The sequence below is a fragment of the Podarcis raffonei genome, chromosome 16, assembly GCF_027172205.1.
Source record: "Podarcis raffonei isolate rPodRaf1 chromosome 16, rPodRaf1.pri, whole genome shotgun sequence".
Classification (NCBI taxonomy): Eukaryota; Metazoa; Chordata; class Lepidosauria; order Squamata; family Lacertidae; genus Podarcis; species Podarcis raffonei.
The window spans coordinates 11,676,594-11,704,502 of record NC_070617.1 but is presented as its reverse complement, the minus strand read 5'-3'; the positions used below and the strand labels follow the sequence as shown (position 1 = coordinate 11,704,502).

General features: G+C 48.0%; 1 protein-coding gene across 2 annotated transcripts in view; it reads left to right on the top strand.

The window, feature by feature from the left end:
• RPS6KA4 (ribosomal protein S6 kinase A4) overlaps positions 1 to 27,909 on the top strand; it is a 37,596-nt gene extending 9,687 nt beyond the window's left edge. For both annotated transcript variants that reach the window (XM_053367971.1, XM_053367972.1), the window contains exons 5-17: positions 3,725 to 3,832; positions 5,719 to 5,799; positions 9,837 to 9,940; positions 10,954 to 11,104; positions 12,751 to 12,912; positions 16,509 to 16,634; positions 19,358 to 19,491; positions 20,656 to 20,749; positions 21,035 to 21,205; positions 22,248 to 22,439; positions 23,874 to 24,033; positions 24,345 to 24,508; positions 25,579 to 27,909. In XM_053367971.1, coding sequence (XP_053223946.1) covers positions 3,725 to 3,832; positions 5,719 to 5,799; positions 9,837 to 9,940; positions 10,954 to 11,104; positions 12,751 to 12,912; positions 16,509 to 16,634; positions 19,358 to 19,491; positions 20,656 to 20,749; positions 21,035 to 21,205; positions 22,248 to 22,439; positions 23,874 to 24,033; positions 24,345 to 24,508; positions 25,579 to 25,791 — 1,860 coding nt within the window. In that variant the 3' untranslated portion in view covers positions 25,792 to 27,909. The remainder of the gene's footprint in view (positions 1 to 3,724; positions 3,833 to 5,718; positions 5,800 to 9,836; positions 9,941 to 10,953; positions 11,105 to 12,750; positions 12,913 to 16,508; positions 16,635 to 19,357; positions 19,492 to 20,655; positions 20,750 to 21,034; positions 21,206 to 22,247; positions 22,440 to 23,873; positions 24,034 to 24,344; positions 24,509 to 25,578) is intronic.

Below are 27,909 nucleotides of genomic sequence, written 5' to 3'. Positions count from 1 at the left end.
TCAAGGAAATAAACAACTAACTACACGACTTTTAGGAAACATCTGAAGGCAGCCCTGTATCGGGAAATCTTTAATGTCTAACGTTTTACAATTTTTTATGTGCTGTAAGCTGCCCAGAGTAGCTGGGGAAACTCAGCCAGATGGGTGGGGTACAAAAATAATAATGATAATAATGATAATGATGATGATAATGATAATGATAATGATGATAATGATGATGATGATGATGACAATAATAATAATAATGTCTGGTGTGGATATGAAAGCGACAGAGGCTGGTCCATCAAGGCAGTGGAGCCACCAACCTCAGTCTGTCCCTCAGCCAGTCCTCATCTGCCTGCTTTCTTACTTATATCCAGCCTGGTGGGTAGCATTGCTTGTCCGCTTCCTTCCTCCTCCTCCTGTTGCCCCTAGTAGAACTCAGCGAGGAGGAGGAGGAGGAGGAGGAGGAGAGGCAAAAAACTGGAATGAGTTGGCTTGCCTGCCATTGACTCTGGCTCCTCCTCCTCCTGGGCTCCTTGCCTTCCCAATGGGCAGCAGCCACCAGGGTCTTAAAGGCTTCCCACCTGAGACCCTGAAGATCTGTTACCAGTCGGAGTAAAATCACAGTGAACGGAATGGTCAAATAACCTGACCATATAAGGCAGTTTTTCATTTCAGAGAGCATCTTCACTTCTTACTCTTCTCCACCAGCTGGAACTCAAGGCCACAGCTATTTCTCCTCCCCACTTCTTTCCTTTTCTCTCTTAGATCAATAGCTTTGCCTCTCTCCACCTACCTGCTAATCAAAACTACAGATTGGGAGGGGGGATTTGCAGCCCTGGGCCGACCTTAATTTGGCCCTCAAGAGTTTGGATGGCCACCTGCCATGTATGTTCTAGTCGAGAGTCCTGCATTGCAGGGGATTGGACTAGATGACCCTCAGGGGTCCCTTCCAACTCTACAGTTCTATGATTCTATGAAATGAAGGAAAGGAGTTGACATAAAGGTAAAGATAAAGGGACCCCTGACCATTAGGTCCAGTTGTGGCCGACTCTGGGGTTGCGGCGCTCATCTCGCTTTATTGGCCGAGGGAGCCGGTGTACAGCTTCCAGGTCATGTGGCCAGCATGACTAAGCCGCTTCTGGCAAACCAGAGCAGCGCACGGAAACGCCGTTTACCTTCCCGCCGGAGCGGTACCTATTTATCTACTTGCACTTTGATGTCCTTTCGGACTGCTAGGTTGGCAGGAGCAGGGACCGAGCAACAGGAGCTCACCCCGTCACGGGGATTCGAACCGCCGATCTTCTGATCGGCAAGCCCAAGAGGCTGAGTGGTTTAACCCACAGCGCCACCCAGGAGTTGACATAGAGAGAAAGAAAAAGGTGCGGCAGGAAGGAGAGAGAGAAAATTAGCATAGCCCACCCTCTTTTCACTCTGGCCCCGCTCATTAGCTGTATGTGGACCCCTGATAAACTATGTCCTAAGGGCATGCAACTCTTAACAGAGAAAGAGGCTCCTCACCTTAGATTGTAAATTACTTGGGACAGGGATTTGCATTTATTTTGTTTGTATTACTCTGCAAAGATTCGTCAAACATTCTGCACAGTGGACCTGACATTGCACTCAAAGGCTTGATCTCATGAAGCTGGAGATTATTTGGCCTGTAAACTGTTGCAACAAGAAGTTTCACTGGATCAAATGGGTTGTCGTCAATACCATTCCTGCTCAGAGTAGACCCACTGAAAATAATGGCCATGACTGAGTTGGCTACAACCCAATACATTAGTAAATGCATATGAAGCTGTTAGAAATACTAATATTTCAGCAATATATTTCAACTGTTCGTAGTCTATTCTTTTTTAAAAATTTGATTGAATAGGCTTTATTATATGTTTGAGGAAGTGAGTGGATTAGAGTAGATCTGCATGCATCGTAAGGTCAGCTCTGCATGAGCTATTCTGCAGAGAGCTATGTACTTTGATGATGTTCTTTAAAATAATAATGTGATACAGTACAGTATAACAACAATGATAATACCATTATTATTGTCGTGTGTGGGAGGCCTCAACTCAGGTAGCGTCAATGCTGTGTAAATGGAACAGAACTTGGGGCCTTTCTAATTCAAAGACCTTGAACTTATTATTTAAATATATTCCGAGGCAAACTCATGGAGGATTGTGGGCATGTCTGTCTTGAGAGACAGTGGAGTGCACCTCCGGGGGTGAAGTCTAACTGCTGCATTTGCAGCACAGAAGTAACCTCTCCAGGGTGCAAACCTCTACAGTGTGTACTGAGATGCTGGGCTGCCTGGACGACAAGACCCTCCTCTCGGACTCACTGATGTGGTCCGAAGGAGAGCAGAGCAATATGTTTGGCACCAGCTTGGCTGCAGGAGTTGCTGGAAGGCACCATCCAATCGTCTTAGGGACTCCAGATTTCTGTAGAGTTTACTCCTTAGCCTTTTCTTCTCCCAAAGATATCCTGCAAGGCAGCGGAGGTTTAGAATCAGAGTTTTCCTTCTCCTAGATGGGCTACCTTCCCAGATTGACGAACCTCATCTGCCCCCCACTTCCCTCTACAGCATGTGCAAAAACTGCCTTCTTAACTGTTGGACCCAACTACAGTCATACCTCGTGTTGCATTAGGTTCATGTTGCGTCTTTTCGGCTTGTGAATGTGGCAAACCCGGGTTTCGCCGCGTGCACAGAAGCATTCTGCATGCTACGCTCCGGTGCAGAAGCGCTCTACAGTGGTACCTCGGGTTAAGAACTTAATTCGTTCCGGAGGTCCGTTCTTAACCTGAAACTGTTCTTAACCTGAAGCACCACTTTAGCTAATGGGGCCTCCCGCTGCTGCTGCACTGCCACCACGCAATTTCTGTTCTCCCGAGGTACTATTTCTGGGTTAGCGGAGTCTGTAACCTAAAGCGTATGTAACCTGAAGCATATGTAACCCGAGGTACCACTGTATTGCTCTCCGTGCTTGCGCAGAAGCACTGCTCTAGTTGCGGACTTTTCGGGGTGCGAACAGCACCCCGGAACAGAACGTGTCCGCAACTAGAGGTACCACTGTACTCTCATTTGCTCAATCTGCCAGAACCTGTCTTCACATGCAAGGGAAGTCCCTAACTCACTCAGGGTTTAAGACCCATTGGCTACCCTCACTTGGTTTAGCCGGCCAGTCGAAGCTGCTCCAGGGTGCGGCCATTGTTGCATGCTGACAGCTTCTAGGAGCCACAGGTGAGAGCTGAGTGCAGGGTGGGGACCAGAGGTGGACAAACTGCCCCAGAAAGAGCATGATGTGTGTCCCCCACCAGAGGCATTACCCCTCCCCTAACATCCCTTCCATCCCTCATGGAGGGTGGCATTTCCTTCAAGAGCTAAGAAGCAGATCATGCCAAACCTTTGCAACAAATATTGTGTGTATGTAAGGAGCTTCATCACTGCTGCTCAGTGAAACACTTCTGAGCTCAGTTTTGCTATGTTGCACTTCCACAGTTGGAGGCAGTGTGCATCTGAATATTAGTTGCTGGGAATCAATCACAAGTGGAGAAAGAGTGCTGTTGCACGCAGATCCTGCTTGCATGCTTCTTCGTTAGGGCTGAGCAATTTCTGGTGTTCAACATTGTGATATATCCAGCAATTATCATTGAGATGGAAGGTTGTAAAGCAGGAAGCCAGCCTAGCTCAGATCTCTGAATTTGCACAATAAGCTTTTCAACACTGACCCTTTCTTGTCCATAGCTCGGCATCATCTACCGCGATGTGAAGCTGGAGAACATCTTACTGGACAGCGAGGGACATGTGGTGCTTACGGACTTCGGGCTGAGCAAGGAATTTGTGACTGAGGATGTGAGTCTTGTTCCCTCTGGCTCTGCATCCTCCTTTCCTCATCCCAAGAGATTTATCAGTGTTAAGGCCTATGAGATACGTCAAGATCTAGGGAGCCACGGAATTGCGGGTTGACAGTTAAGAGCAGCCTTCACTAACCAGATATTTTGGGCTGCAACTCAGCCCAGCTAGCACAGTCATGATGCTTTAGAGCAGGCAGGGCCAAACTTGGCCCCCCAGATGTTTTGGGACTACAACTACCATCATCCCTAGCTAACAGGACCAGTGGTCAGGGATTATGGGAATTGTAGTCCCAAAACATCTGGAGGGCCAAGTTTGGCCATGCCTGGTTTAGAGGGCTAAAGCCAGCTTTCATTGGAGAACAAGCTGCAATCAACACATGTCATCCTCAAGCTGGAATTATTATTATTTTTGCATTGATGTGGTAGGAAGCTTAGGAATATATTGGGGGGAAGGTTCCCAAGTCAAGGCAAAGGGGGGGGGGGGGACTAAACAAAAACATTTTAATAAAAGTAAATTTACATAGCAGAATATGCACAAATTATTTAACCTGCGTGAGCATCCACTCATACACACACACACACCTCTGAACCTCCAATGTGAGGTTAGAACCATACAGCTGCATATTCACCATACATTTAAAGCACACTGGAGGTTTTCTTGCAATCAAAGCAGTAGATACGGTCTATTTATTAAAGCAAGAAAGCACGGCTTTCCCCAAAGACTCCTGGGAACTGTAGCTTACCCACACACAGAGAGCTGCAGTTCCTAGCAGTTTATGAAACTACAGTTCCCAGAATTCGGGGGGGGGGTGTTTTCAATGTATGGTGTGTACACCTCCCTGACTTACTGCGGACAGCCTTGCTTTCTTGCCCCTATTCCTGGTGTGTTGTTAGAATTGTGGGAGCAATGAGCTGCTCGTGTTGTCATTCCTCAGGGTCCAGCTCCCTCCCCAGCATCTCAGAAATCAAACCTCTGAGTGAGTGTGTGTGTGCAGAGGGTGGGTTGATGGGAAAGGAGATGGATTCCTTTTGTCTCTGGCTCACATGTAGGTCGGCACACGTGCATGGAGCCTAAGGCACCATGGTGTGCACAGCCTGCCCATTTCACACACTGCAGCTGCCAAGCTATATTTGGAACTGTTGATACCATTGCAGAGGACAGTTGTGTTTTTGAATCTTTATTGGAAAAAAGAAGCATCTGCCTCTTGGCTTTTGGGTCAGTGCTACTGCAGAGTAAATGAAGGCTGCGTACACACCATACGTTTAAAGCGCCTGCCTTTCTCCCAAATAATCCTAGGGACTGTAATTTGTCCTGCACAGAACTACAATCTCCCTTGAAAACTACAGTTCCCATGACTCTTTGGAGGAAGCCATGTGCTTTAAATATCCTTTAAATGTATAGTGTGTGCACAGCTAAAGACAGCATACAGCCTAGGAATGAAGAGCCTTCAACAGTGTATATTGGGGTGTGTATGTAGGTGAAAAGATGGGCTCATAAAGTGATCCTTGAGAGTTGATGCAAGCGCATCCCTATTTTCTTTGGTGCCGCATAATCTCCTGTTCATATAAACTCAGCCCTCTGAGATGGATCACATTGCCAACTGACCAGGAAAACAGAAAACAGCCCTGCTCTTATGGCTTTAACAGCTGTGTGCTTTTCCAACATTGGCAGGTGAAGCTTTCACGGTGGAGAGATCAGCCTTGTCACCTGCTCATAAAAGTTGTGCTAAAAGCACAGCAGCAGTACCTAGCCTTAAAAATTGGGAGACTCAAGAAGGGTAGTCCCCATTCTGATTTGGAGTTGGATATGCTCAGTGTTCCCCTTCCCTCTGACTCTCTGTACCTTTCTCTCTCTCTCTTGTCGTCCGCTCTCCACCACTACAGAAAGAACGGACCTTCTCCTTTTGTGGCACCATTGAATACATGGCCCCAGAGATTGTCCGAAGCAAAAGTGGACACGGCAAGGTGAGTTGTGTGGCGTAGATGGGGGAGGGGTTGGAAGCTGGGGCAATCATTCTGACAGTGCAAATTTGGCAGGCAAAGAAAAGGAAAGCGGCTAATTTCATATCTCAAAAATACAGTTTCACCCACCTCACTCATCCACAGGCTGATTAGGAACAGAGATAGGGTGGAATCCAAGAGGTCAAGGGCAGTGCCAGTGTGGAACCCACTGAATTATGGGTTGGGCAAGGCAAATCTGACAGGTTAGGATGGAGCCAGGATAGAACCTAGTTGGGTTCTGGGCAAAGCCTTGCAGACTCTGGCAGGTCAGGGAACAGATCATTATTTGCAAGGGAATCCGGAAATGAATACAAAAGACTTTGCATGAAAATATGTGTGGGCAACCTCTGGTACATAGAACCAACTGACCAGGGCTTCATTTGTAAACAGCATATCAGACAGAAATTGCTGTGGAAGTTGTACCATATAGTAATTAAGCAGTATATGCACGCAAGCAAGCAAGCAAGCAAGCAAGCAAGAAAGAAAGGGCAAGTTGCAAAAGGAGTGGGGTTTGTTTAAGAAAGACAGGGTTCTGGTAATGAGGGGGCTTCATGGCAGAAATTTTAATTATTTGTATGCTGTTTGGAATTTGGAAATTGGAGAGTCTCAACCTAAACAAAAAATAAGACAGCCATATTGGTCTGTAAGGGGGAGGGACCCAAATACCACCAAAGTGTACAGTTTGGTCATGCCTTTATGGAATTAGCTTTAACCCGTTCCTTCCTCCCACCCACCCCTGCTCCCAATTTAGCAATCCTAGTAGTCCCTCCCAGCAAGGCGTGGAAACTGGCATGTTTCATTTCCTCTCCAATTCTTGCAAACCGTGGTTGCTTTCTTGCTTGCTTCTGCTAGCTCCAAGCGAGGCACCAGTGGCTTACAAAGCAAGCAGTTGTGAGTTCAAATCCTCCTTGTTCTTCATTTCGTTCAGTCTTTTGTACTGCAGAGGCCACATAGAATTGGAACACCTACAATGAGCCTTCTTGATGAAAATTGTAGTTCAGGGGCTAGGTCCCTAGCCCCCGCCTCCCCCCTGTGAGTTTGAATCCCTATTTAATGTTTCTTTCTGGTCAAGGAAGCCCGCTGAACACCCTTCTAAGCAAAGCCTTCAGCCAGTTCCCAAGAGTGGCTTACCCCAAAAGTAAGAACAAGAAGTTCTGTTTGTGCTTGGCTGCATTTTCGTTTTTGTTTGGAAACTGCAGACTCTAGATTCTCGAATGGTATTCTAGGGAGACACTCGTATCCCTTTAAAAGTTGGCTCTGAGCCTTCTTGGCAAAGTAAGCTGACTGTAGAACCAAACAGTTACACGTCCAAATCCCCTCATTGTTGACTTCATCTCTTAACTTGGAAAATCTCATTTTTCCTGGAGCCCCTGAACTGGGGGGAGAGGGGCTGATGGGACCTGAAGACCCACAGCATTGTGGGGGGGGGAGGTTCCCCACCTCTGCCCTAGACCACGCAAGACCTACTGTTCAGCAGCTGCTTTAGGCCATTTCTGAAAAGTTCAAGTCCCAACAGGTGACTTTCATTTCTGTTTTTCTTTTTTTGCACCCGAGGCCACCCAGAATGGAAACTTGAAGAATGACTTCCTGATGCACATTTCCCAACAGTTGTTGTCTTCAAGAGCCAGCTGTTGAGAGTTCAAATCCCCTGGACGGCTTAAACCCACTCTTCTTTCTGTTGAAGCAGGAGTGGGGAGCTGTTCTGACCTAGCAGACCAGATATTTACCCCTGTGGGCCAACTTCAGCAGGTGAACAGAGCCACCCACATGCCACACATCTGGCGCTAGGTGACTGGTGGTCTCACCCACCTGTCAAAGTTGACCCATGTGGGGGGAGGGGTCTGCTTTGCCTTCACGTTCCCCACAGGAAACAAACTGACGAAGCAACTCCAAGCAGGATTGAACATTTCAGTCCTATTCTCTGCAGGGACCTGCTTTGCCAATGCACTCGCCGTGGGAATACACTCATGAAGCAGCGACCAGCAGGATTGAACCCCACCCATCAGCTGACACCAACCGCGGGTGTCAGCTGATTGAGAGGGGGTCATGGTTTCAAGAAAGTGGCCTTGCAAGCCAAACTGAATCTCCCAGCAGGCCAGGATTCGCCCCCAGGCTGGAGAATTTCCACCCCTGTTGTGGAGCCAGCTTGGGGTTGTAGCTTCTAGGACCTTTGTTCAGGATGTAGTTTGTAAGTGCCCTTAGTCCAACTGGCAAAGCCATTGCCCTGTAGAGTCCGTTATTATGGGTCTACTTGTAAGCTTGGGTGCATCTGTCTTTTTGTTCAAAAAGGCTGCTTGAAACTTGAGCCTCAAGAATGACTTCTGCAGGTCTTTGCTAATCCGCTGGAATAGCCCAGTGAGGAAGAGAGGTGGGCTGGGGAGCCAACAGGTGGTAGTTCAAGGCCCAACAGGTTGTCTTAATTTTAATTTTAATCTAATTTCTTTTTTGACTGCTTGGGATTTGGAGTGTCTGCAGATCTGTACACACACACACACACACATTTGTGTGCGTTTATTTGAATGTGGCGGAAATTGTTTGCCATTAAAGATTTGATAAAATAACAGTTGACAAATAAGCAGGTCATGTAAGTGATTTATATGCTTTGTCCATATTTAACTATTTTTATTTTATTTATTGTGCTGATTTTATATTGTAAGTTTAAAAAACAACAACACACTAGGGGTGTGGTTAGGGGGAAATAGAGGCTTGTTGGACAGCATTTGATTCCTATGTCTAAGGATTGGACTCCAGCAGGTTTACAGAGCAAAAGTACCATGCAAGGGATTTTAAAACTTGCAGCTGCTGGCTTTGCAGCCAAAGTCCTTATCCAGCACAGGCGCTCTCAGCTGCTGGAAACGCCTCCTCCATTCCAGAGGCCCCAATTCGAGACAAGCATGCCTTGATAAAAGGCAGCACAGAAATAAAGTCAAGAATGGGGGTATCTGACTCTAAGAATCCTACCAATGGACAGCCACTCATCTCTCCCAAGCTGCTGTGTCCACCTTACTCAAGCGCCCTGGGCAAACTGTTCAGAAAGATAATTTTAGAGGCAAGAATTTATTAAATAAGGAATTAAAGTATTTGAACTTGTTATCTGTGGGCAGTGCAGTCAGCTGCTGTAATCCACTAGGGTATCCACCTCATAGGAAAAGCAAAAAATCATCTGTATTGGCCTCTCCAAACACCCATTTATCTCTATGGATTTACAATGCAAACTTATATTGTATTTATGCTACTTTAACGCAGAGCAAGGATGGAGAATCTGCAGCCTAGCAGATGTCATTGGACTACAACTCCCATCAGCCATCACTGTGCTGACAGGGGTTGATGGGAGGAGGGGTCCAACACCTCCAACAGATTTCCCCCATTCCTAATACAGTGGTACCTTCGGTTACAGATGCTTCAGGTTACATACGCTTCAGGTTACAGACTCCGCTAACCCAAAAATAGTACCTCGGGTTAAGAACTTTGCTTCAGGATGAGAACAGAAATCGTGCAGTGATGACGCGGAGGCACCAGGAGGCCCCATTAGCTAAAGTGGTGCTTCAGGTTAAGAACAGTTTCAGGTTAAGAACGGACCTACGGAACGAATTAAGTTCTTAACCCGAGGTACCACTGTATAGAGCATTGTTTTACTGGCTTGACCCTCATGGCTGATTGACAAATATAGGGGTTGGGTATTGGGATTGTTTCTTAGGGTACATCCACCCTGTACCTTTGAAGCAAACTTGTACCGCTTTCACAGTCATGGCTTCCCCCAAAGAATCCTGGGAACTGTTTCTTGTCACAGAGCTACAACTCCCAGCACCGTTCACAATACAGTTTCCAGGGATAGCTCGGGGGAATCCACAGAGATGCATGGTGTAGACGTGACCTTAGAGGTAAAAGGACAATGAAACATTGACATGTTCAATAGGAAGGGAAGGGGGGGAAAGGATATGTGTTGTTGCCGCTGTCACCCCCTGTTGTTACCCCATATGCTTTTTGCCCCTTTCTTGTAGTCTGTGGACTGGTGGAGTTTGGGCATCCTGATGTTTGAGCTGCTAACAGGTGCCTCACCCTTCACGCTGGAGGGGGAAAAGAACTCGCAGGCCGAGGTGTCCAGGTGAGGCGGGCGTGGGATTTGGGGCTGGTTAAGGAAAACAGGGTCTTGGTGGGCAGGATGGACTGACTATACTGGAGAAACAAGGGCTGCTGGGTAACGTCCAAATGATTGGTGTGAACTGCCAGGGCTGCTGGGTAACAGAGGGGAGTTTGCTTGGGCTGATGGGTAATGGATTGGTGTCAGAAGTGTGAGTTGATGGATATTGTGAGAGAGCAGACACAGGCAGAAGCTGATGGGTAGCACAAAAAGATTTAGTGGGAGACGCCAAAGTTGATAGGGCAAAAGGAGGGGGTTGACATGAGTAGCAGGGCCTGGACTGTGATAGGATGGGGCTTACCAAGAGTGGCAGGAGCTGATTGGTGGGTCAAGGGCTAGAACAGAGGTCACCAATATGGCACCCTCCATCAACTACAACTCACATCATCCCTGACCAATGGCTACGTTAGCTGGGGGTGATGGGAGCTGGAGTTCAGTAGCATCTGGGCGGCACCTCATTGGCTAGCCCTAGCTAAAGAGAACAAGACATAAAAAACTTAATAACAGTCCTGCTGGATCGTGCTGTGGGGACGACTCTTTTTGAGTGTTATTATAGTATGTATTGCGTTTTTATATTGTGAACTGCCCTGTGATCCTTGGACAAAGGACGGTATAGAAATTTAACTGAAGATGGTGATATTCTGATCAAAATTCCATCTAGCCCAGCCTCCTGCTTCCCCAGTGGCCAGCCAGATGTAGCTGGGAAGCCCACAAGCGGGACAGGAAGGCAGTTGCCCGATCTCATTGTTTGTCCTGTGATTACCTCTCGCTTTCACTGTCATCCCGGCTCTGAACCTGAAGGGAGCCTCTGGCTATCATGACTGGCAGGCATGGGTAGCCTTATCCTCCATGAATTTATTTGTAAGAGAAAGGTGAAGTAAGACAAAGTGTGTGTGTGTGTGTGTGTGTGTGTGTGTGTGGCTTGATGGATTTAGGGCAAGACTTTCCCCGATGATGAATCTGTGCTCGGTTTCTAGGCGGATCCTGAAATGCAACCCTCCGTTCCCGTCGCTCATTGGCCCCGTGGCTCGCGACCTGCTCCAAAAGCTGTTGTGCAAGGAGCCCAAGAAGCGCCTGGGCTCAGGGCCCACTGGAGCGCAGGAGATCAAAGAGCACCCCTTTTTCAAGGTGAGGTCCTGCACCCTAGTTGCAAAGTGCACCATCTGAGCCAGCCTTATCACCATCCCCCAGCTCCTTCTGTCCCCCACATCCGAGTCACTTACAATATTTGGAGGTGCATAAACATTGCTTAAATATATAACATATAAAGGTAAAGGTAAAGGGACCCCTGACCACTAGGTCCAGTCGTGGCCGATTCTGGGGTTGCTGCGCTCATCTCGCTTTATTGGCCGAGGGAGCCGGCGTACATCTTCTGGGTCATGTGGGCAGCATGACTAAGCCACTTCTGGCGAACCAGAGCAGCGCACGGAAATGCCGTTTACCTTCCTGCCAGAGCGGTACCTATTTATCTACTTGCACTTTGTGCTTTCGAACTGCTAGGCTGGCAGGAGCTGGGACTGAGCAACAGGAGCTCACCCCGTCACGGGGATTCGAACCGCCGACCTTCTGATCAGCAAGCCCTAGGCTCTGTGGTTTAACCCACAGCGCCACCCGTATACAGGCCATTAAAAAACCCCAAACAATCCCCCTGCCATAGCCACTAGTTCCACCACCTTCAGAAAGGAGAGGGTCTTCCCTGTGGCGGCTCCCAGGTTGTGGAATCCAGAGGTGCATCTGATACTTTCATTATACAGTTTCCACAGTATGCTGAAGGTACACCTCTTTTCCATGGCCTTCCACAACTGATATATTTATTTTATATCCCTTTGACATTAGTTTGCTTTAAACTTCCTTTAATATTCCATTTTAAATTGCTGTAAACTGTGTTGGCACCTTATGGAGAAGAGTGGATAGGAAATCAAATAAATCATCAACATAGCCCATCAAAAGCCTGGGAAAAGAAGTATGTTGCTACCTGGTGTCAAAAAATGTCAGCAAAGGTGCCAGGCGGGCCTCACAATGCGGAACTGAGACTGAGAAGCCCTTAGACTTCGATCAGTGTTTCCCAAACGTCTTGCTGTACTACAATTCCCATCATCCCTGACCACTGGTCCCGCTAGTAAGGGATGATGGGAGTTGTAGTCCAGTTTGGGAAACCCTGACTTAGATGGGCCCCTCCCCGGCCCCTCCACTCACTGCTCTTCTAAATCTCTGATACAAGCTGGTTTTCAAATGCTTTTAGCTGTCACTGCATTGTACGAGGAACCAGTTGGCTTGTAGGAAAGCCGTTTAATATTTCTCTGTTAAGAGCCCAGTAAAGGTAAATGGACCCCTGACCACTAGGTCCAGTCGTGGCTGACTCCGGGGTTGCGGCGCTCATCTTGCTTTATTGGCTGAGGGAGCCGGCGTACAGCTTCCGGGTCATGTGGTCAGCATGACTAAGCCACTTCTGGCGAACCAGAGCATCGCACGGAAACGCCGTTTACCTTCCCCCCAGAGCGGTACCTATTTATCTACTTGCACTTTGACATGCTTTCGAACTGCTAGGTTGGCAGGAGCAGGGACCCAGCAACGGGAGCTCACCCCATCACGGGGATTCGAACTGCCGACCTTCTGATCGGCAAGTCCTAGATTCTGTGGTTTAACCCACAGCGCCACCTGTGTTCCACAAGAGCCCAGAGCCCTGCTTAAAAAACAACAACAACTGAAACTCCCAGGATTCCATGGGGGAAAGTTATGGCAGGAAAGTAATGTTCGCTATCCTCTTCCCCCAGGGTCTGGACTGGACAGAGCTAGCAGCGCGCACAGTGAAGCCCCCCTTCAAACCCCTCATCCGCAGTGAGCTAGACGTGCGAAACTTTGCTGAAGAATTCACCAGCTTGGAGCCCATCTACTCCCCCGCTGGGACTCCTCCCAGCCTCGAACGTTTCTTCCAGGTGAGTGCCAAAGGGGGGGGGGGGAATCTCAACCTGTAGTGTGACTTGCAGTTGTCGCCATGCTGGGTATAAATTCCTGGCGCCTGTTCCCAAAAGACTATAGAAAAGGTGGAAAAGGTGCAGGTGAGAGAAGATGACAGAATTGCAGACGGGGGGGGGGGAGTGGTTTTCAACATTTACATGCAGCCACTGGGAGAGATCATCAGGAGGTTTGGGCTGGGTGTTCATCAGTATGCAGATGATACCCAGCTCTACCTCTCTTTTAAATCAGAACCAGTGAAGGCGATGAAGGTCCTGTGTGAGTGTCTGGAGGCGGTTGGAGGATGGATGGCGGCTAACAGATTGAGGTTGAATCCTGACAAGACAGAAGTACTGTTTTTGCGGGACAGGAGGCGGGCAGGTGTGGAGGATTCCCTGGTCCTGAATGGGGTAACTGTGCCCCTGAAGGACCAGGTGCGCAGCCTGGGAGTCATTTTGGACTCACAGCTGTCCATGGAGGCACAGGTCAAATCTGTATCCAGGGCAGCTGTTTACCAGCTCCATCTGGTACGTAGGCTGAGACCCTATCTGCCTGCAGACTGTCTCGCCAGAGTGGTACATGCTCTGGTTATCTCCCGCTTGGACTATTGCAATGCACTCTACGTGGGGCTACCTTTGAAGGTGACCCGGAAACTACAACTAATCCAGAATGCGGCAGCTAGACTGGTGACTGGGAGCGGCCGCCGAGACCATATAACACCGGTCTTGAAAGACCTACATTGGCTCCCAGTACGTTTCCGAGCACAATTCAAAGTGTTGGTGCTGACCTTTAAAGCCCTAAACGGCCTCGGTCCAGTATATCTGAAGGAGCGTCTCCTCCCCCATCATTTTGCCTGGACACTGAGGTCCAGCTCCAAGGGCCTTCTGGCGGTTCCCTCACTGCGAGAGGCCAAGTTACAGGGAACAAGGCAGAGGGCCTTCTCGGTAGTGGCGCCCGCCATGTGGAACGCCCTCCCATCAGATGTCAAAGCGATAAACATCTACCTGACATTCAGAAGACATCTGAAGGCAGCCCTGTTCAGGGAAGTTTTTAATATGTGAAATTTTAGTGTATCTTTCATCTTTGTTGGAAGCCGCCCAGAGTGGCTGGGGAAACCCAGCCAGATGGGTGGGGTACAAATAATAATTATTATTATTATTATTATTATTATTATTATTATTATTATTATTATTATTATTATTATTATCCCTGTGAGGGAAATCATAGAGCATTTAACATGCTTTTGGGGGGAGTGGGGGGGGGGAGAGGACTGAGGGGAGATATACTCTGGAGAGAATGATCAGAGAGAAGTCCCTGAAAAGTGAAGATAGGAATGTGTCAGATTATATGCACTAATACAGTGCTACCTCGGGTTAAGTACTTAATTCGTTCTGGAGGTCCGTTCTTAACCTGAAACTGTTCTTAACCTGAAGCACCACTTTAGCTAATGGGGCCTCCCGCTTCCGCCGCGCCGCTGAAGCACGATTTCTGTTCTCATCCTGAAGCAAAGTCCTTAACCCTAGGTAATATTTCTGGGTTAGCGGAGTCTGTAACCTGAAGCGTATGTAACCCGAGATACCACTGTATATTGGATTCTTTCTGCCTAAGCTCCCTGGCTTTAAAGCAGGGCAGGGGAACCCGTGGCCTCTCCAGATGTTAGATTACAGCTCAGATCATCCCTTACATTGGCTGGAGCATCTAATTCAAGGTGATGGCAACCTATCCTCCCCCATCTCCTCTCTCCCTCAGGGTAGACGTGAAGCTAGTGCAGCCCTAGGATGGCTACAAGCGTCAGATGATTGCTATAGCTCAGCATCACTGGCCATTCAAGGTGCTGTTCAGGATAGCAACTCCGTTCCAAGTTTGCAGGCCAGGGCAAACTTTGTACTAGGAACATAGGAGATCATTGGTCCATCTAACTCAGTACTGTCTACTCTGGCTGGCAGCAGCTCTCCAGGATTTCAGATGGGGGCATTCTCAGCCCTACTTGGAAATGCTGAGGATTGAACCTGTGACCTACTGCTTGCAAAAGCAGATGCTCTGCCATTGAGCTCTGGCCATTCTCTCAGGAAGAGACAAGACATTGTATTTTTGAATTACAGGATTATATTAAGTAGGAACCTTTCTGGGGTTTCGGACAGGCCTTCCAGGCTTGTGGTTCCTGCCCCCACCATTTTACAAAGACAAATAAATTAGAAACCTTTTTTTAAAAAAAAAGGTTTTTTGATGGCAAAAGCGTCATTTCTTCCTGTGTGAGAAAGGGGGATGTCTGTTCTAAGGCAACGCCTGCAGTGATATAGGCATGCAAAATCTGGCAATGAAAGTATGCTCATTTGCTTTTAGAATTCCTCCCCCAATTATATATGCAGGTATAATTGATCAATTGCCCTGCTAACAACTGATTACAATGTTACCAGAGCCCTGCATTGAAATCATTTTTAAAAATGTTTATGTCGTTTGAGGCCTGCTGCAGATGAGACTTGTTCCCCAGCTCAAATGCAGCTCTTTTTCCTAATCTGATAATTTTCAGGAAGTATCTTGCACACACTTCCTCATTATGTGGAGCACATCGTTAGAATGAAAGTGCTTTTCTGTTCCCCCCCCCCTTTGTTGGGGTTTTTTTTTTTTTTACAACCCTCCAGGTTTCTCCCGGCTGCTCGTTTTTTCAGCTGCAGTCTTGAGCTTCCTCATTTTCCTTCTCTAATTTGCAGTCGCCTAGAACCAAATGTGCAAATATTCTGCGGGAACATAGGAAGCTGCCACCTGCTGAGTCAAACCATTGGTCTATGTAGCTCATAGCTAACTATAAATCTGCTGCATACACATGTCACGTTAAGCCAAACCGTAGTTTAGCACAAACCCAAGGAGGAGATGGCAGCTGTTTTACTCCTCTATCAGCTTTTTAGGTCAGTGCTAAGCCAAATATTACCGTATTTTTCCGTGTATAAGACTAGGTTTTTCCCCTAAAAAATAATGTGAAAAATTAGGGGAGCATCTTATACACACTTATATCTCCCCCATTTTCTTAAATCTGAGTCCCCCAAAATAGGAGGCGTCTTATACATGGGGGCATCTTATAGACGGAAAAACACGGTAATTTAGCATGTCCTCTGAACGCAGGATCATGGTTATCTTCTCCTTAACCACAGTGTGTAGCCATGGCATGTCCTATGGCTGCAGGTCTCGGTTTAAGAGAGACCTTAACCTTAGTCCTGGGATCAGACGAGATGCTGTGCTGTACTCTGACTTACAATGACATGCAAAGAGACTTGAACTTTGGACCTCCTGCATGCAGAGCAGGTGGCCTGACACGGAACCGCAGGCTGAAAGCCCTTCCAGACTAGGGATTGGGGAGATACGCGATGCAGTTTGCATCAAAAGGCAAAGTAATCAAATGTGCTCTTTTCCAAAACAATGCGCAAACCGTAACACGGCCATCCTTTAATGTTTGCACATCTCTGAATTCCGTAGTGCAGTTCCCCAGCCCAAGGAATGTGCATAAAGATGCATGTACTAGGGTAAAGCACTCTGGAGGACCCTGCTGACTCCCAACCTCTGCACGGATTTGTTTTTAAAGGGATACTCCTTCATTGCTCCTTCCATCCTCTTCAACCGCAACGCTGTGACAGCTGACGTGCTCGCAGCGGCACTGGACGGAGAGCGCCCAGGAAGTGCTGCTGTGGCCCGCAGTGCAATGATGAAGGTAACGTCTGCCCTTGGGAGGGAGGTGCAGGGAGCCACAGAAGTTTGGGGGAAACTACTGAGGCCGTGGTGATGAAAGCATTTGAGCTTAGGGCAAGGCTGAAGAAGCTTTTTTGACCTAGTAGGCCAGATCTTTATCTCCCCCCTGCACCCTGCAGCCCAACTTTAACAGATGGGGGAACCACCATCAAGTGATTGGCAGGTGGGTGGAGTCAGACGCAGGTCAGCAAGAAGGGAAACAAATTTCTGATGCCTGTGACATTAACTCTTTATTCAAGGAAATGAAATACAACTCAGCCTTGTGGTCTCAGCAGCCCTTCCCAGTAGGTCTTGCCCCTATGTAGCAGTTGCCAGGACTGAAGGTCCACGCCTCCTACTACCCTGAAGGCTCTTCCTCTCCTGAATGTTCCCCAAGCAGTCTCAAACTTCCTCTGCACACTTGCTCTTTTCGTTACTCTGTGTGTTCTTGGAGTCTGGGGGGAGGGGAGCTTCTTGCAGCAGGAGGGGGAGACTTCCTGGATTCTTCTGCAGTCTCTTGAGGCCCCTCCTCTGCTTCTGCCTTGGAGTCTGAACTGCTCCCTGTCACAGGTTCTTCTTGCTCACTAACCCCTGTTGCCCCTCCAGCTTCGTCCTCTCACCAATCTTCTCCCTCTGACCAATCCCCTGGCTCTGAGCCTTCCTCCTCTGGCTTTTCCTTTGAGAGTTCCACAGCTGGTACCTCCCACCACTCCTCTTTGCCCTGCCAGTCCCTGACATCTGGTTCCAGTCAAAGTTGGCCCACAGGGATAGAATAATGACCAAGCAGGATTGAACTCCCCAATCATCAGCTGATATGTAGGGAGTTCAGCTTCATGGTTGCTGTTGTCAATTTCATTTCTATACCACTTTATATTTTAAAGAAAAAATCTCAAAGAAAACAATCCAGAATAAAGCTAATTCAAGCTTCAAGGAAAATATTTCAGATCCTTCTCAAAGTGTCATTTTGCTTTCCCCATATTTATTTACCTAGAATCATAGAATCATAGAGTTGGAAAAGACCACAAGGGCCATCGAGTCCAACCCCCTGCCAAGCAGGAAACACCATCAGAGCACTCCTGACATATGGTTGTCAAACCTCTGCTTAAAGACCTCCAAAGAAGGAGACTCCACCACACTCCTTGGCAGCAAATTCCACTGTCGAACAGCTCTTACTGTCAGGAAGTTCTTCCTAATCATTTATACCGCTGCCCCATAGCAGAAGTACTCTAGAAAGCCAGTGTGGCGTAATGGTTAGAGTGTTGGACTAGGACCTGGGAGATCAGGGTTCAAATCCCCATTCGGTCACGAAGCTCATTGAGTGACCTTGGAGTCAGTCACAGCCTCTGAACCTACCTCACAGGGTCATTGCAGGGATTAACATGTTTAACATGTTTCCCGGCCGTTTCTCAAACCTGCCGCACCTCAGGCACAAAGCAGGTGAATGTAGTTTGGAGGAAATGGCCTCACAGACCACATGAGGAGGCCTGGCGGGCCAAATTTGGCCCACGAATTAGTGCCTTAGGGAGAACCGGGCAGTTGCCGAGGGAAGCATTCTCTGATCCTTCCCACAATATGCCCTGATGGACAGAAAACAACAGTACCAAAGTTGCTTGAGTTTGGTGCCACCCAGGGCTTCTCCAGACAACCACTTCAAAACATGCCCTCACAACATTTTCACATTTGGGGGTGGATAGTTCCTGTCAGTCCCAAATCTAGGGCAAAAGCTCCCTAGGAGGAGAAGCCAGGTGTGCAGGAGTGGCTTACCTGCAGCGATATGTTTTGGTGGGCTCCTGGGCAAAAGACCTTCATTGCCTGCTCCAGAGGCTACCACTGCAGCTGTATAATGATCTGTTTTCAGCCGGGAGGCCCATGGTGAAGCAGGAAGGGCACTGGGCTGTGTCAGCAGGGGGCTGTCCCAAGAGATACACACTTCTTTCCCCCACCCCTCTGACTGAGCTGCCCCATGGACTCGGTGCCAAGGCCTGATTGTCCCACATTCTGGAACCAGCCATCCATAGGCCTGGGCATTCATCCTGCAGCTGTATCCCCATGAAGGCAATGCTGGAAGGCTTCCATCACTTTCAGAGATGCTTAAAAAATAAAAATAAAAATGGTGGCCTAAAAGGCTTCACTGTTTATTATCCAGGCTTTGTCAAAGCTACCTGGCTGCTGCTTAGCATCACCAATATTATCGTATCATTATTATTATTTTGCACTTAAAAGTCCAAACAATCTTTCATTTTCAGGTTTATTGTGTATTCGTAACAGATTATTATTATTATTATTATTATTATTATTATTATTATTATTGCTATTTAATCTCAAGCATGTAGGCAGATTAAATTTATGAAATTTACACTCAGTTGATTGACATGAGTAACTTTGGTTCGTTAATTTCTGTGGGTCAGCTCTGAGTAGAACTTAGCTGGATGGAGACAATCCTATTTCTCCCCCATTGCCTTGGGTGAACTTGCGACATTGGGGTGAGACCACCTGCCTGTCAGTCACCTGATAGTGCTATGGTGTCAGATGATTGACAAGTGGGTAGTCCTGCCCATCTGCCAGTGTTGGCTGATAGGGATGTAGGGAGGTAATGCTCCACCCCACTGGAACAAAAATGTTCCTCACCCCAGAGTGTGTATGTGCTTGGGAGAAGTTCTTTCTTTGTGGGTTCTGCTCTAAAGCTCCTCCTCCTCCTCTGTCCAGGATTCTTCGTTCTTCCAAAAGTATGAGATGGACTTGAAAGAGACGCCGCTGGGTGAGGGCAGCTTCTCCTTGTGCCGCCGCTGCCGGCAGCGCCAGAACGGGGCAGAATTCGCCGTCAAGATAATCAGCAAAAGGTATTTGGTCCTCTTCGCAGCTATGCACACTCCTTCCCCCTCCCGAATGAATTCTTCTGCCCAGAAACTCGCAGGACATTTTGACATTGAACAATGTCAAAATGGACATTTTCTTTTTCAATAAGAACATCAGAATGGCGCTGCTGCAACACCAGGAGGGCCAGAGGTTCCTCCACACCTGCTTTTTGCCATACATAATCAGTTCAAGGGAATTCACTGCCACAAGTTTTGGGGCTGTGACTCTGAGAACTTAAGGTGGCTTTAAAAGTGTGTTGGTCACATCCATGGCAGAGGAGGAAGCAGAGAGTTCCATCACTGACTAAGGCTGAATAGAACCCCCAGGCTCAGAAGCAGTCTACCTCTGAATCTCACTTGCCAGAAGCAGGAGAAGGGTGCTCTGATGCTCATGTCCTGCTTGTTAGGCTTTCAAGAAGGAAGCATGATGCCAGACTCCATGGGCCTTTTGTTCTGATCCAGCAGAGCCTTAATTACTTTCTGAATGTTAGTGGCTTCTAGCCCTGATGGCTTGTGTTTCACACCCACTGTCAGAGGCAGTAATGCTTCTGAATGCCAGTTAGTATTCTTTTTCTCTCTTTTCTTTTTCTCCTTCCTTCCTTCCTTCCTTCCTTCCTTCCTTCCTTCCTCCTTTCTTCTTTCTTTCTTTCTTTCTTTCTTTCTTTCTCTCTCTCTCTCTCTCTCTCTTTCCTCTTCCTTTGTTTTTGTTTGGGTTAGTTTTTTAAAATCCTTTTGTATTATAAAAAGTTACTTTGTAGTTGATCTTAATTTGTGTATATCTTTTTTAAAGCTTTAGCAAAATCTATTTTTTAAAAAGTAGCTGGAAACTACAGGAGGATAGAGTTTCTGTAGTGCTGATGTCCAGCTTGCAGGTGTCCCGCAGGCATCTGGTTGGCCAATGTGAGATCAGGATGTTGGACTAGATAGACCCTTAGCCTGGTCCAGAAGGCAGGCAGGCACTTCTTATGTTCCTAATGGATTGGAGATTTGATTTATAGGTCCTGGCCATTGGCTCCTTCTTCACCTCTCTCTCTGCCAGACAGTAAAAATTAAGTAGCAGTGTATTTCCATGTGTCTGACAGCTGCTGTGTATGATGTTGAAATAAAAAAGCTATCCTATTTTGTACCCCACCCCAACCCCTAATCCAGGATGGAAGTGAACACACAGCGTGAAGTGGCTGCCTTGCAGATCTGCGAAGCCCACCCGAACATCGTCAAGTTGCATGACGTCCATACTGACCAGGTAATGGTCCTGTGAATTTTCCACGCCAGGCTCTCTCTGCCCTCCCTGTAGAGAGGGCTAAAGAGACTGCTCTATTGGCTGGGCAAGGAAGAGAAAGAAGGCCAGACTCCTAGAACTTCAACCCGAGCTGGCCAATCCAGACACTCCAAGCTGCCTGCCAATCACAGAGCCAGATGCGACACACACCCCTATTCCCAGGTACTTCTCTGGGCTTAAGCACCGGCCTGTGTCCTGGAACTTCCTGGATTGAGCTGCTTTCTTTCTTGGCACATTCCTTCCCTACAGTACCACACGTACCTGGTGATGGAACTGCTCCGGGGCGGGGAGCTCCTTGACCGCATCAAGAAGAAGCAGCACTTTAGCGAGTCGGAAGCCAGCCAGATCATGCGCAGCCTGGTCTCCGCCATCAGCTTCATGCATGACGCCGGGGTAGTGCACCGTGACCTCAAGCCTGAGGTAACGGGGGAGAGCAGGGTGGGGAGCTGGTGGGGAGGGAGGGAGGGAGGGAGGGGGGACAGGAGGCCCACAGCCTCCACGATAGAGAACAGGCAACAAGAGGTTGCCAGTGCCTTCTGGGAAATGACAGCGCAACAGCAAAGCAAACTCTCTTTTACTGCACACACACACTTTCCCCCTAAGTTCTCTGGGACTCAGCGGCAAGCAAGGCTTGGCGAAGACCACAAGAAGTTTTTATTGATTTAGCAACATTTATAGACCAAATACATACATAAATCTCTCAGCGGTTTACATAAAATAGTATAAGATATTGACACTGACTTTAAAAACAACTGGATATACAATAATAGCATTATCAAAATATAAAGGGTTGGATCCACCTGACTCCTACTCAGAACAGACTCCTTGCCATCAGCAGGTCTACTCGTGAGAGGAGTAAACTGGATACAACTCCTAATCCGTAGAGTTTAAGCAGTGTACATTATAAAATTGCATGTCTGGATTGGGCCAACCAAACCAAAGCATTTTCATCAGGTGTTGAAAACAGTACAAATAGGCAGAGGATTCTAGAGCATAGCTGCCACCATGTTAAAAGCTGGATTTTTTGCTAGTGCACAGCAAACATGAAAGTGTCCTTTTTTCCCTGGGGGAGGGGAAGGGATGTCCACACCATTTCGTGGCGCTGGCTCTTTTCCTGCTCTTTTAGATGTGACATCCATTTTTATGTTGTGCCGCGACCCCACTCCAGCCACTTTGTGACTGGTGCCCACGGAACTCCCTTAAAATTCCAGCTGTGGCCACTGGCCCTAAAGGGCTCTGGGTACAGCTGGCACATGCCTGGCCACTGGCTGGTCACAAATGAGAGCTCAGAGGCTACCAGAGAACTCACAAGAGCTGGCGCATGGGACCTATGGTTTGCTGCAGGGATGGGGAGGGTGCTCTTCTGAGAAGATCTCTGTGTAGGCACGGCTGTTGATTGCTACCCTTAAAAAAAAGAGAGATGACTCAGGCTGACTGTTATTTTTGGTGCGACCCCTCTTAGAATATCCTGTACGCAGACGAGTCAGAAGGAGCTCCCGTGAAGGTGATTGACTTTGGCTTTGCCCGCCTGCGCCCCCAGAACTCGCAGCCCATGCAGACGCCCTGCTTCACCCTGCAGTATGCCGCACCTGAACTCTTGCAGGATGGGGGCTATGATGAGTCCTGCGACCTTTGGAGCTTGGGGGTTATCTTGGTAGGTGGAGACGTGGTGCAAGTGAAGAGAGGTCAGTGGGACTGGCCTGAGGGCTCTGGTTACCCGGGGGGGGGGGCGCCATCCAGGCCACAACACAAGCTCCTCTATTCCTTTCTCTTCTTCTGGTTTCTCCCCTTTCACGAGCAGCGTTGCTGCCTCTTTACATATTTAATAAAGCATCTATATTTTGCCTTAAATCATCCTAGATTGCAGGGTAGGGCAACGATTAAAATGAGTGTGCAGAAACTTCTTTTGCGGATTTCACTGCCCCCTGCCACACAACAATCCTGTCTCCTTCTCTCCTTCCCCACACCCTCATTCCATCCCACCCCAAACCCTGCATCCCATTCCTGATTCGCAGTGCCAGGACCTCCCTCCAAATCCAGCACCACCTTCACCTTTTCTAGTACTTCTTGACCAATTTCCGGTGCTTCCTTCAGCAAAGCATGAGAACTAGTAACTTGCTACAATGTACTCTTAACAAACTCAGATTCCTTTTCTTTCTGTTACTTGTAGTTACTGATTTTCTGTATTATTTTGATCCCTCCCTATCCCTAAGTCTCTGGGCAGCTGACAATTACAGTTTACAATTAAAAAACAAGAGAGAGAGAGAGAGAGAGAGAGAGAGAGAGAGAGAGAGAGAGAACGAGAACACAGCAGGGTGTGTAGGGACTTGGTCAAGAAAGACCAATTTGAGAAAGTATGTCTTCCCTTTATCAGCTCTGTAAATAGAAAACTCTTCTTGTGCCTTGTGATTTCACATGTATCCTTGAGGAGAGGATTTATACATAATAGCCCTCGCAAAGAGACGGATGTCTTGCAGTCCAATAGCCAGTGCCATTTTTCTAGAAAAAGAGGTGCCAAAAATCACCCTGAGCGTTTACCTTGTTCTCTTATAATGGCAATGGGGCCCACCTGAGACGTGCCAGAACTGAGTTTTGGTGAGTTCCAGCTAAAGAAAGCCCTGCCAATAGCCAACCTGGTGCTTATTTAAGTTCAGGTGTGCATGTCAAAGTGCAAGTAGATAAATAGGTACTGCTCCAGCGGGAAGGTAAACGGCGTTTCCATGCGCTGCTCTGGTTTCGCCAGAAGCGGCTTAGTCATGCTGGCCACATGACCCGGAAAAACTGTCTGTGGACAAATGTTGGCTCCCTCGGCCAGTAAAGCGAGATGAGGGCCGCAACCCCAGAGTCGTTTACAACTGGACTAAACTGTCAGGGGTCTTTTACCTTTACCTTTACTAAATGCAGCTTTAACAAGTTATGTTTTCTGGTAATTGAGTTTACTCCTCACTGTGTTTCTGTTTGTAGTTGTATTGCTTTTAATTGTACTTATTTTGAAAACCACTCAAATACTTTTTTAATAGCAATAAGCCTTTGAGGTTGCATAAATTGTCCTTTCTGTTGTTTTCTCCTCCCGCCCTCTCTCTTCCAGTATACCATGCTCTCTGGGCAGGTCCCCTTCCACAGCAGTCAGGAAGGGAGCGCAGCGAACCATGCAGCCGAGATCATGCACAAGATCAAGGAGGGGCAATTCTCCCTGGAGGGCGAGGCCTGGAAGAACGTTTCTGAAGAGGCAAAGGAGCTGGTTAGAGGTGATGGGGGAATACACTTAAGGCACCCGTTGGGGAAACGTACATGGCATGTTCCTGTCTTGAAAGTGGGAAGGTTGAGGGGACTCAGTTGTTGCTAGGGAAATGAGGTAAAAACATTTTGCACTTGAGATTCTGAAGGTTTTGGAAAAACCCAGGCTTAGGACTGAAAGAAGCTCCTTTGTATCCATAAAAACAACCCTCAAATCAAATGGTGAAGCAGGGAGGGTTATCTATGGATTTGGGGATTTCAGAAGGTCTGTAAGCATTGCTAATGCGTCTTCCCTCTTCCTCGCTTGCTCTCTTCTTCTCAGGCCTCCTCACAGTGGATCCTGTCAAGCGGCTGAAGATGTCGAGCTTGCGCTACAGTGAGTGGCTCCAAGATGGAAGTGCCCTCTCTTCCACACCCCTCATGACTCCGGACATTCTGGAGAGCTCAGGGCCTGCCGTGCGAACTGGCGTCAACGTTGCCTTTATGGTAAGAAGTTGGACAACCCAAGCAGGAAGTTACTTTGGGGGAACCGAATGAGACGAAATGTACTCGCTGGGGAGCACCAGGGTTCAGAGGATCCTGCCGGGGGTGGGGGGCACTCCTATGCTGGTGCAGCCTACAAGGTTCATAGGTTACACTCACCCTATGAACCTTAAGGCGTGGCAAAGCTCCTCTGGAGCAACGGCCATCTTGTTTCCCGAACACTGCTTTTCGTGTTATGTTGGGCCTGAGTGTTGAGAGGAATACCATATTTTTCGCTCCATAAGGCGCACCTACTTTTTTGGGGGGGGGGGATTCAAGAAAAAAAATATTATTTAAAGGGAGTGCTGAGCAGAGCCTGTATGCATCCCAGGCTCTGCTCAGCACTCCCTTTCATGAGCCGCGTGGAGCGTGTGTGTGGCTCTTGGGGGCTTTTCCACGAGGAGGGAGAAGGGCAGCCACGCTCTGTCCCGTCCCCCACCTCCCGCAAAAGCCTGGGTTTCCCCCACCGCCAGCCCCAAAAAGCAGGTCGGGGAGCAGTGGAAAGACTGCGCACAGCCTTCCCGCTGCTCCCCAAGCTTGTGGGGCTGGCGGGGGAAGCCCGGGTTCCCCAGCCCCAGGGACCACACATTCGCTCCATAAGACGCACAGACATTTCCCTTTAGATTTTAAGAGGGGGAAAGTGCGTCTTGTGGAGCGAAAAATACAGTAAAAGGCAGTCGAATGGCAGCTTTACCATCCAGTGAGGGTGGTTACCTTCTCCCTTGAAAAGTATGCAGAGTGGAAGGAGGAAAGTGGGAAAACAGCACTCTTCCCCACTTTCTCTTTCAGCTGTGTGCTTTCAAAGACATAGTTTTAATTCTACTGGATCTGATCCCACATCACTTGGAAAAGCACTTTCTTTCCAGCTCTCTGGAGAAGGGTTGTTGGCTGATCTGGGGGAGTGGGAAGAGATTGACCAGATGGGTTGGCACTTCTTCAAAAACCCAAATCTTGCCCACAAGCCTAAAAAAGGTGGCTAGGGTTTCGAGACAAAAGGACAAACCGTCAATCTTCAACTCTTTCTCCTCTCCCAGGCCTTTAACAAGGGCAAGCGCGAAGGCTTTTTCCTGAAGAGCGTGGAGCACGCCCCCCTTGCCAAGCGACGCAAACTGAAGATGTCGAGCACTGGCGCCGAAGCCCGCCGCAGCAGCAGCAGCTCCTCCTCTTCCTCTTCCTCCTCCTCCGCGACTTCTTCTCGCCCCCACAAAGCCAAGGTTCCCAGAGTTTGCCACGACCCTCCCTCATAGCACCCTGGAGAGAGGAGGTGCATCACTTGGTCAGGAGGGAAGTGGGTATTTATTGTCTATGTTGCTGTTGAGGGAGGAAGCCCCCTCCCTCCCTCCACCCCACCCCACCTCCCGATTCCACCCCCACCTTCATTCATGATGGGGTCTGTTTTGTTGTTCAAAGTGGCCCACGTCTTTCGGAGGAAAACTCTCTCTGCGGGGAAAGATTTGCAGCCCCCACCCCCTGCCCTGAGGACGACTCCTTGTGTTTCTTGCAGGCCACTCAGTTGCTGTAGGGAGAACAAGGAGACCATAGGGCAGCCCCGTAAGAAGGCACCGCACCTTTTAAAATACCAAATCCATGTTCCCTTTCTGATGGTTCAGGGCCTGCCGTCCCGTTGCAAAGGCAGGGCCAGGAGAGGTTGGGTTGTAGGTGCGGAGTTTTTTTACACTGATCAAGCAGAGGCCATGTGGAGGTGATGCCTCTGCATCCCAGCCCTCCCCCTGAAAGCACAAGAGGGGCTGGTCCCTTTTCCTGAGGGACTGGAGTCAGGTGATTTAAGGTCAGGGGTTACAATTGAAGAGGAACCCAGCCCAAAACAGCTATTTTCATTAAGACATGGATTTGCCTCCCTTGAGTCCAAAACCATGTATTGCGGGAGGGTGTGTGTAGACATTTTCTCCTGGGGAAGGCTGCTAAAAAACAGCAAAAAAAACAACAACAAAAAACAGACAGGTTTTTATCCTGGCACACAGCCAAGTGCCAAGGAAAATTTTCAGCACCTCCCGCTATTGTTAAACGACAGAGGGTGGTCTCTAACATTAGTAATGCACAGAGCAGACCCACTGAAATGAATGAGCATGCTAACTTGGGAACATTTGTTTCAGTGGGTCTACTTGGGGATACAACCCAGAGGAGCAGGGCCAGGCAGGGAACAAGGGCTGTGTATCGCAGGGACGGAGCAGGGCGGGGGGCGGGAAGGGGCAGAATCACTCACCACTTTATTTAATATAGGATGCACCGTGGATGCAAATGGGTTAACAAGCCAAATAGGAACCTCTGCAGAAAAGTGGGGTAGGGGGTGGGAGATGTCTGCTGAGGGATTCCCCCAAATTTCTGATAATGTGGGGCAAAAAGGGTCTTTGGTTTTTGCCTTACAATGACAGCAGAATCTACTGTGCTGGGAGATTTTGTATATTGAAGCTCAGGCACTTCAGGAAACAAAAATGGGATGAGAGGGTGGGAATGTTGAGGGGGAGAGAGAGAGTGAGTATATTTTTAGAAAGAGAGAAATATCTGTATGTTTTTTATAAAAGAAAATGCTGCAGGCAGGCTTGGGGGGTGGAGTTTGTGTGATAACACACTTGAATTTAGCAGTGGGAAGAGAGAAAATCATTCTCTCAGCTTCAGAAATCTGTCCCATCTCCTTGTTCACTTAAAAGGTAGAACAAGATAAAATGTTGAAAGATGGGGAAGGAACTTTGTTAAATCACATTGTTAAATCCAATTCTGTTAACACCTTGTAACTGCACTTGGAATCAGATTTTAGTTAGAACCAGTTATTTCCCACTTTTTAAGACAGACAAAATGGAAGCGTTGAATTTTGCTCACTTCTAATTTGAGAGCAGGATCCTGATTGCATTAGCTTGGATCATTAAAATAAACAGAAATTTAGAATTTCGCTCATCACAACTTGGAAGTTTGCACAGAGATCCCATTTCCAAAATTCAGATTTATTTTTTTACTACTAAGACCCAGCCCATCTGTGACTGTATAAATGAATGTGAAAGTCATGTTGCAACATTTGAAGTTTTTAAGCAGCGGTTGGATGTCCATACGTCACTGATGCTTTAGTTGAGATTTCTGCATTGCAGATGGGTTGGAGATGACCCTGAGGGCCCCTTCCGACTCTACAATTCTATGATTAATTTGTGGGGGGGGGGGGGTTGTAACCCCATTTTGCTTACACTACTGTTGCAGAAAGGTTATGTTCAAATTTTGTCAAGCGTCCAAGCTTTTAAAAGCAAATAATTGTACGTGTTTATAGAGCACTGAGGGATTCTAATTACCTAGCATCTGTTCATCAGATTAAGGGGGAATGACTGAAGCCTGAGGTCAGCCAATGAAGACTTGTAGGA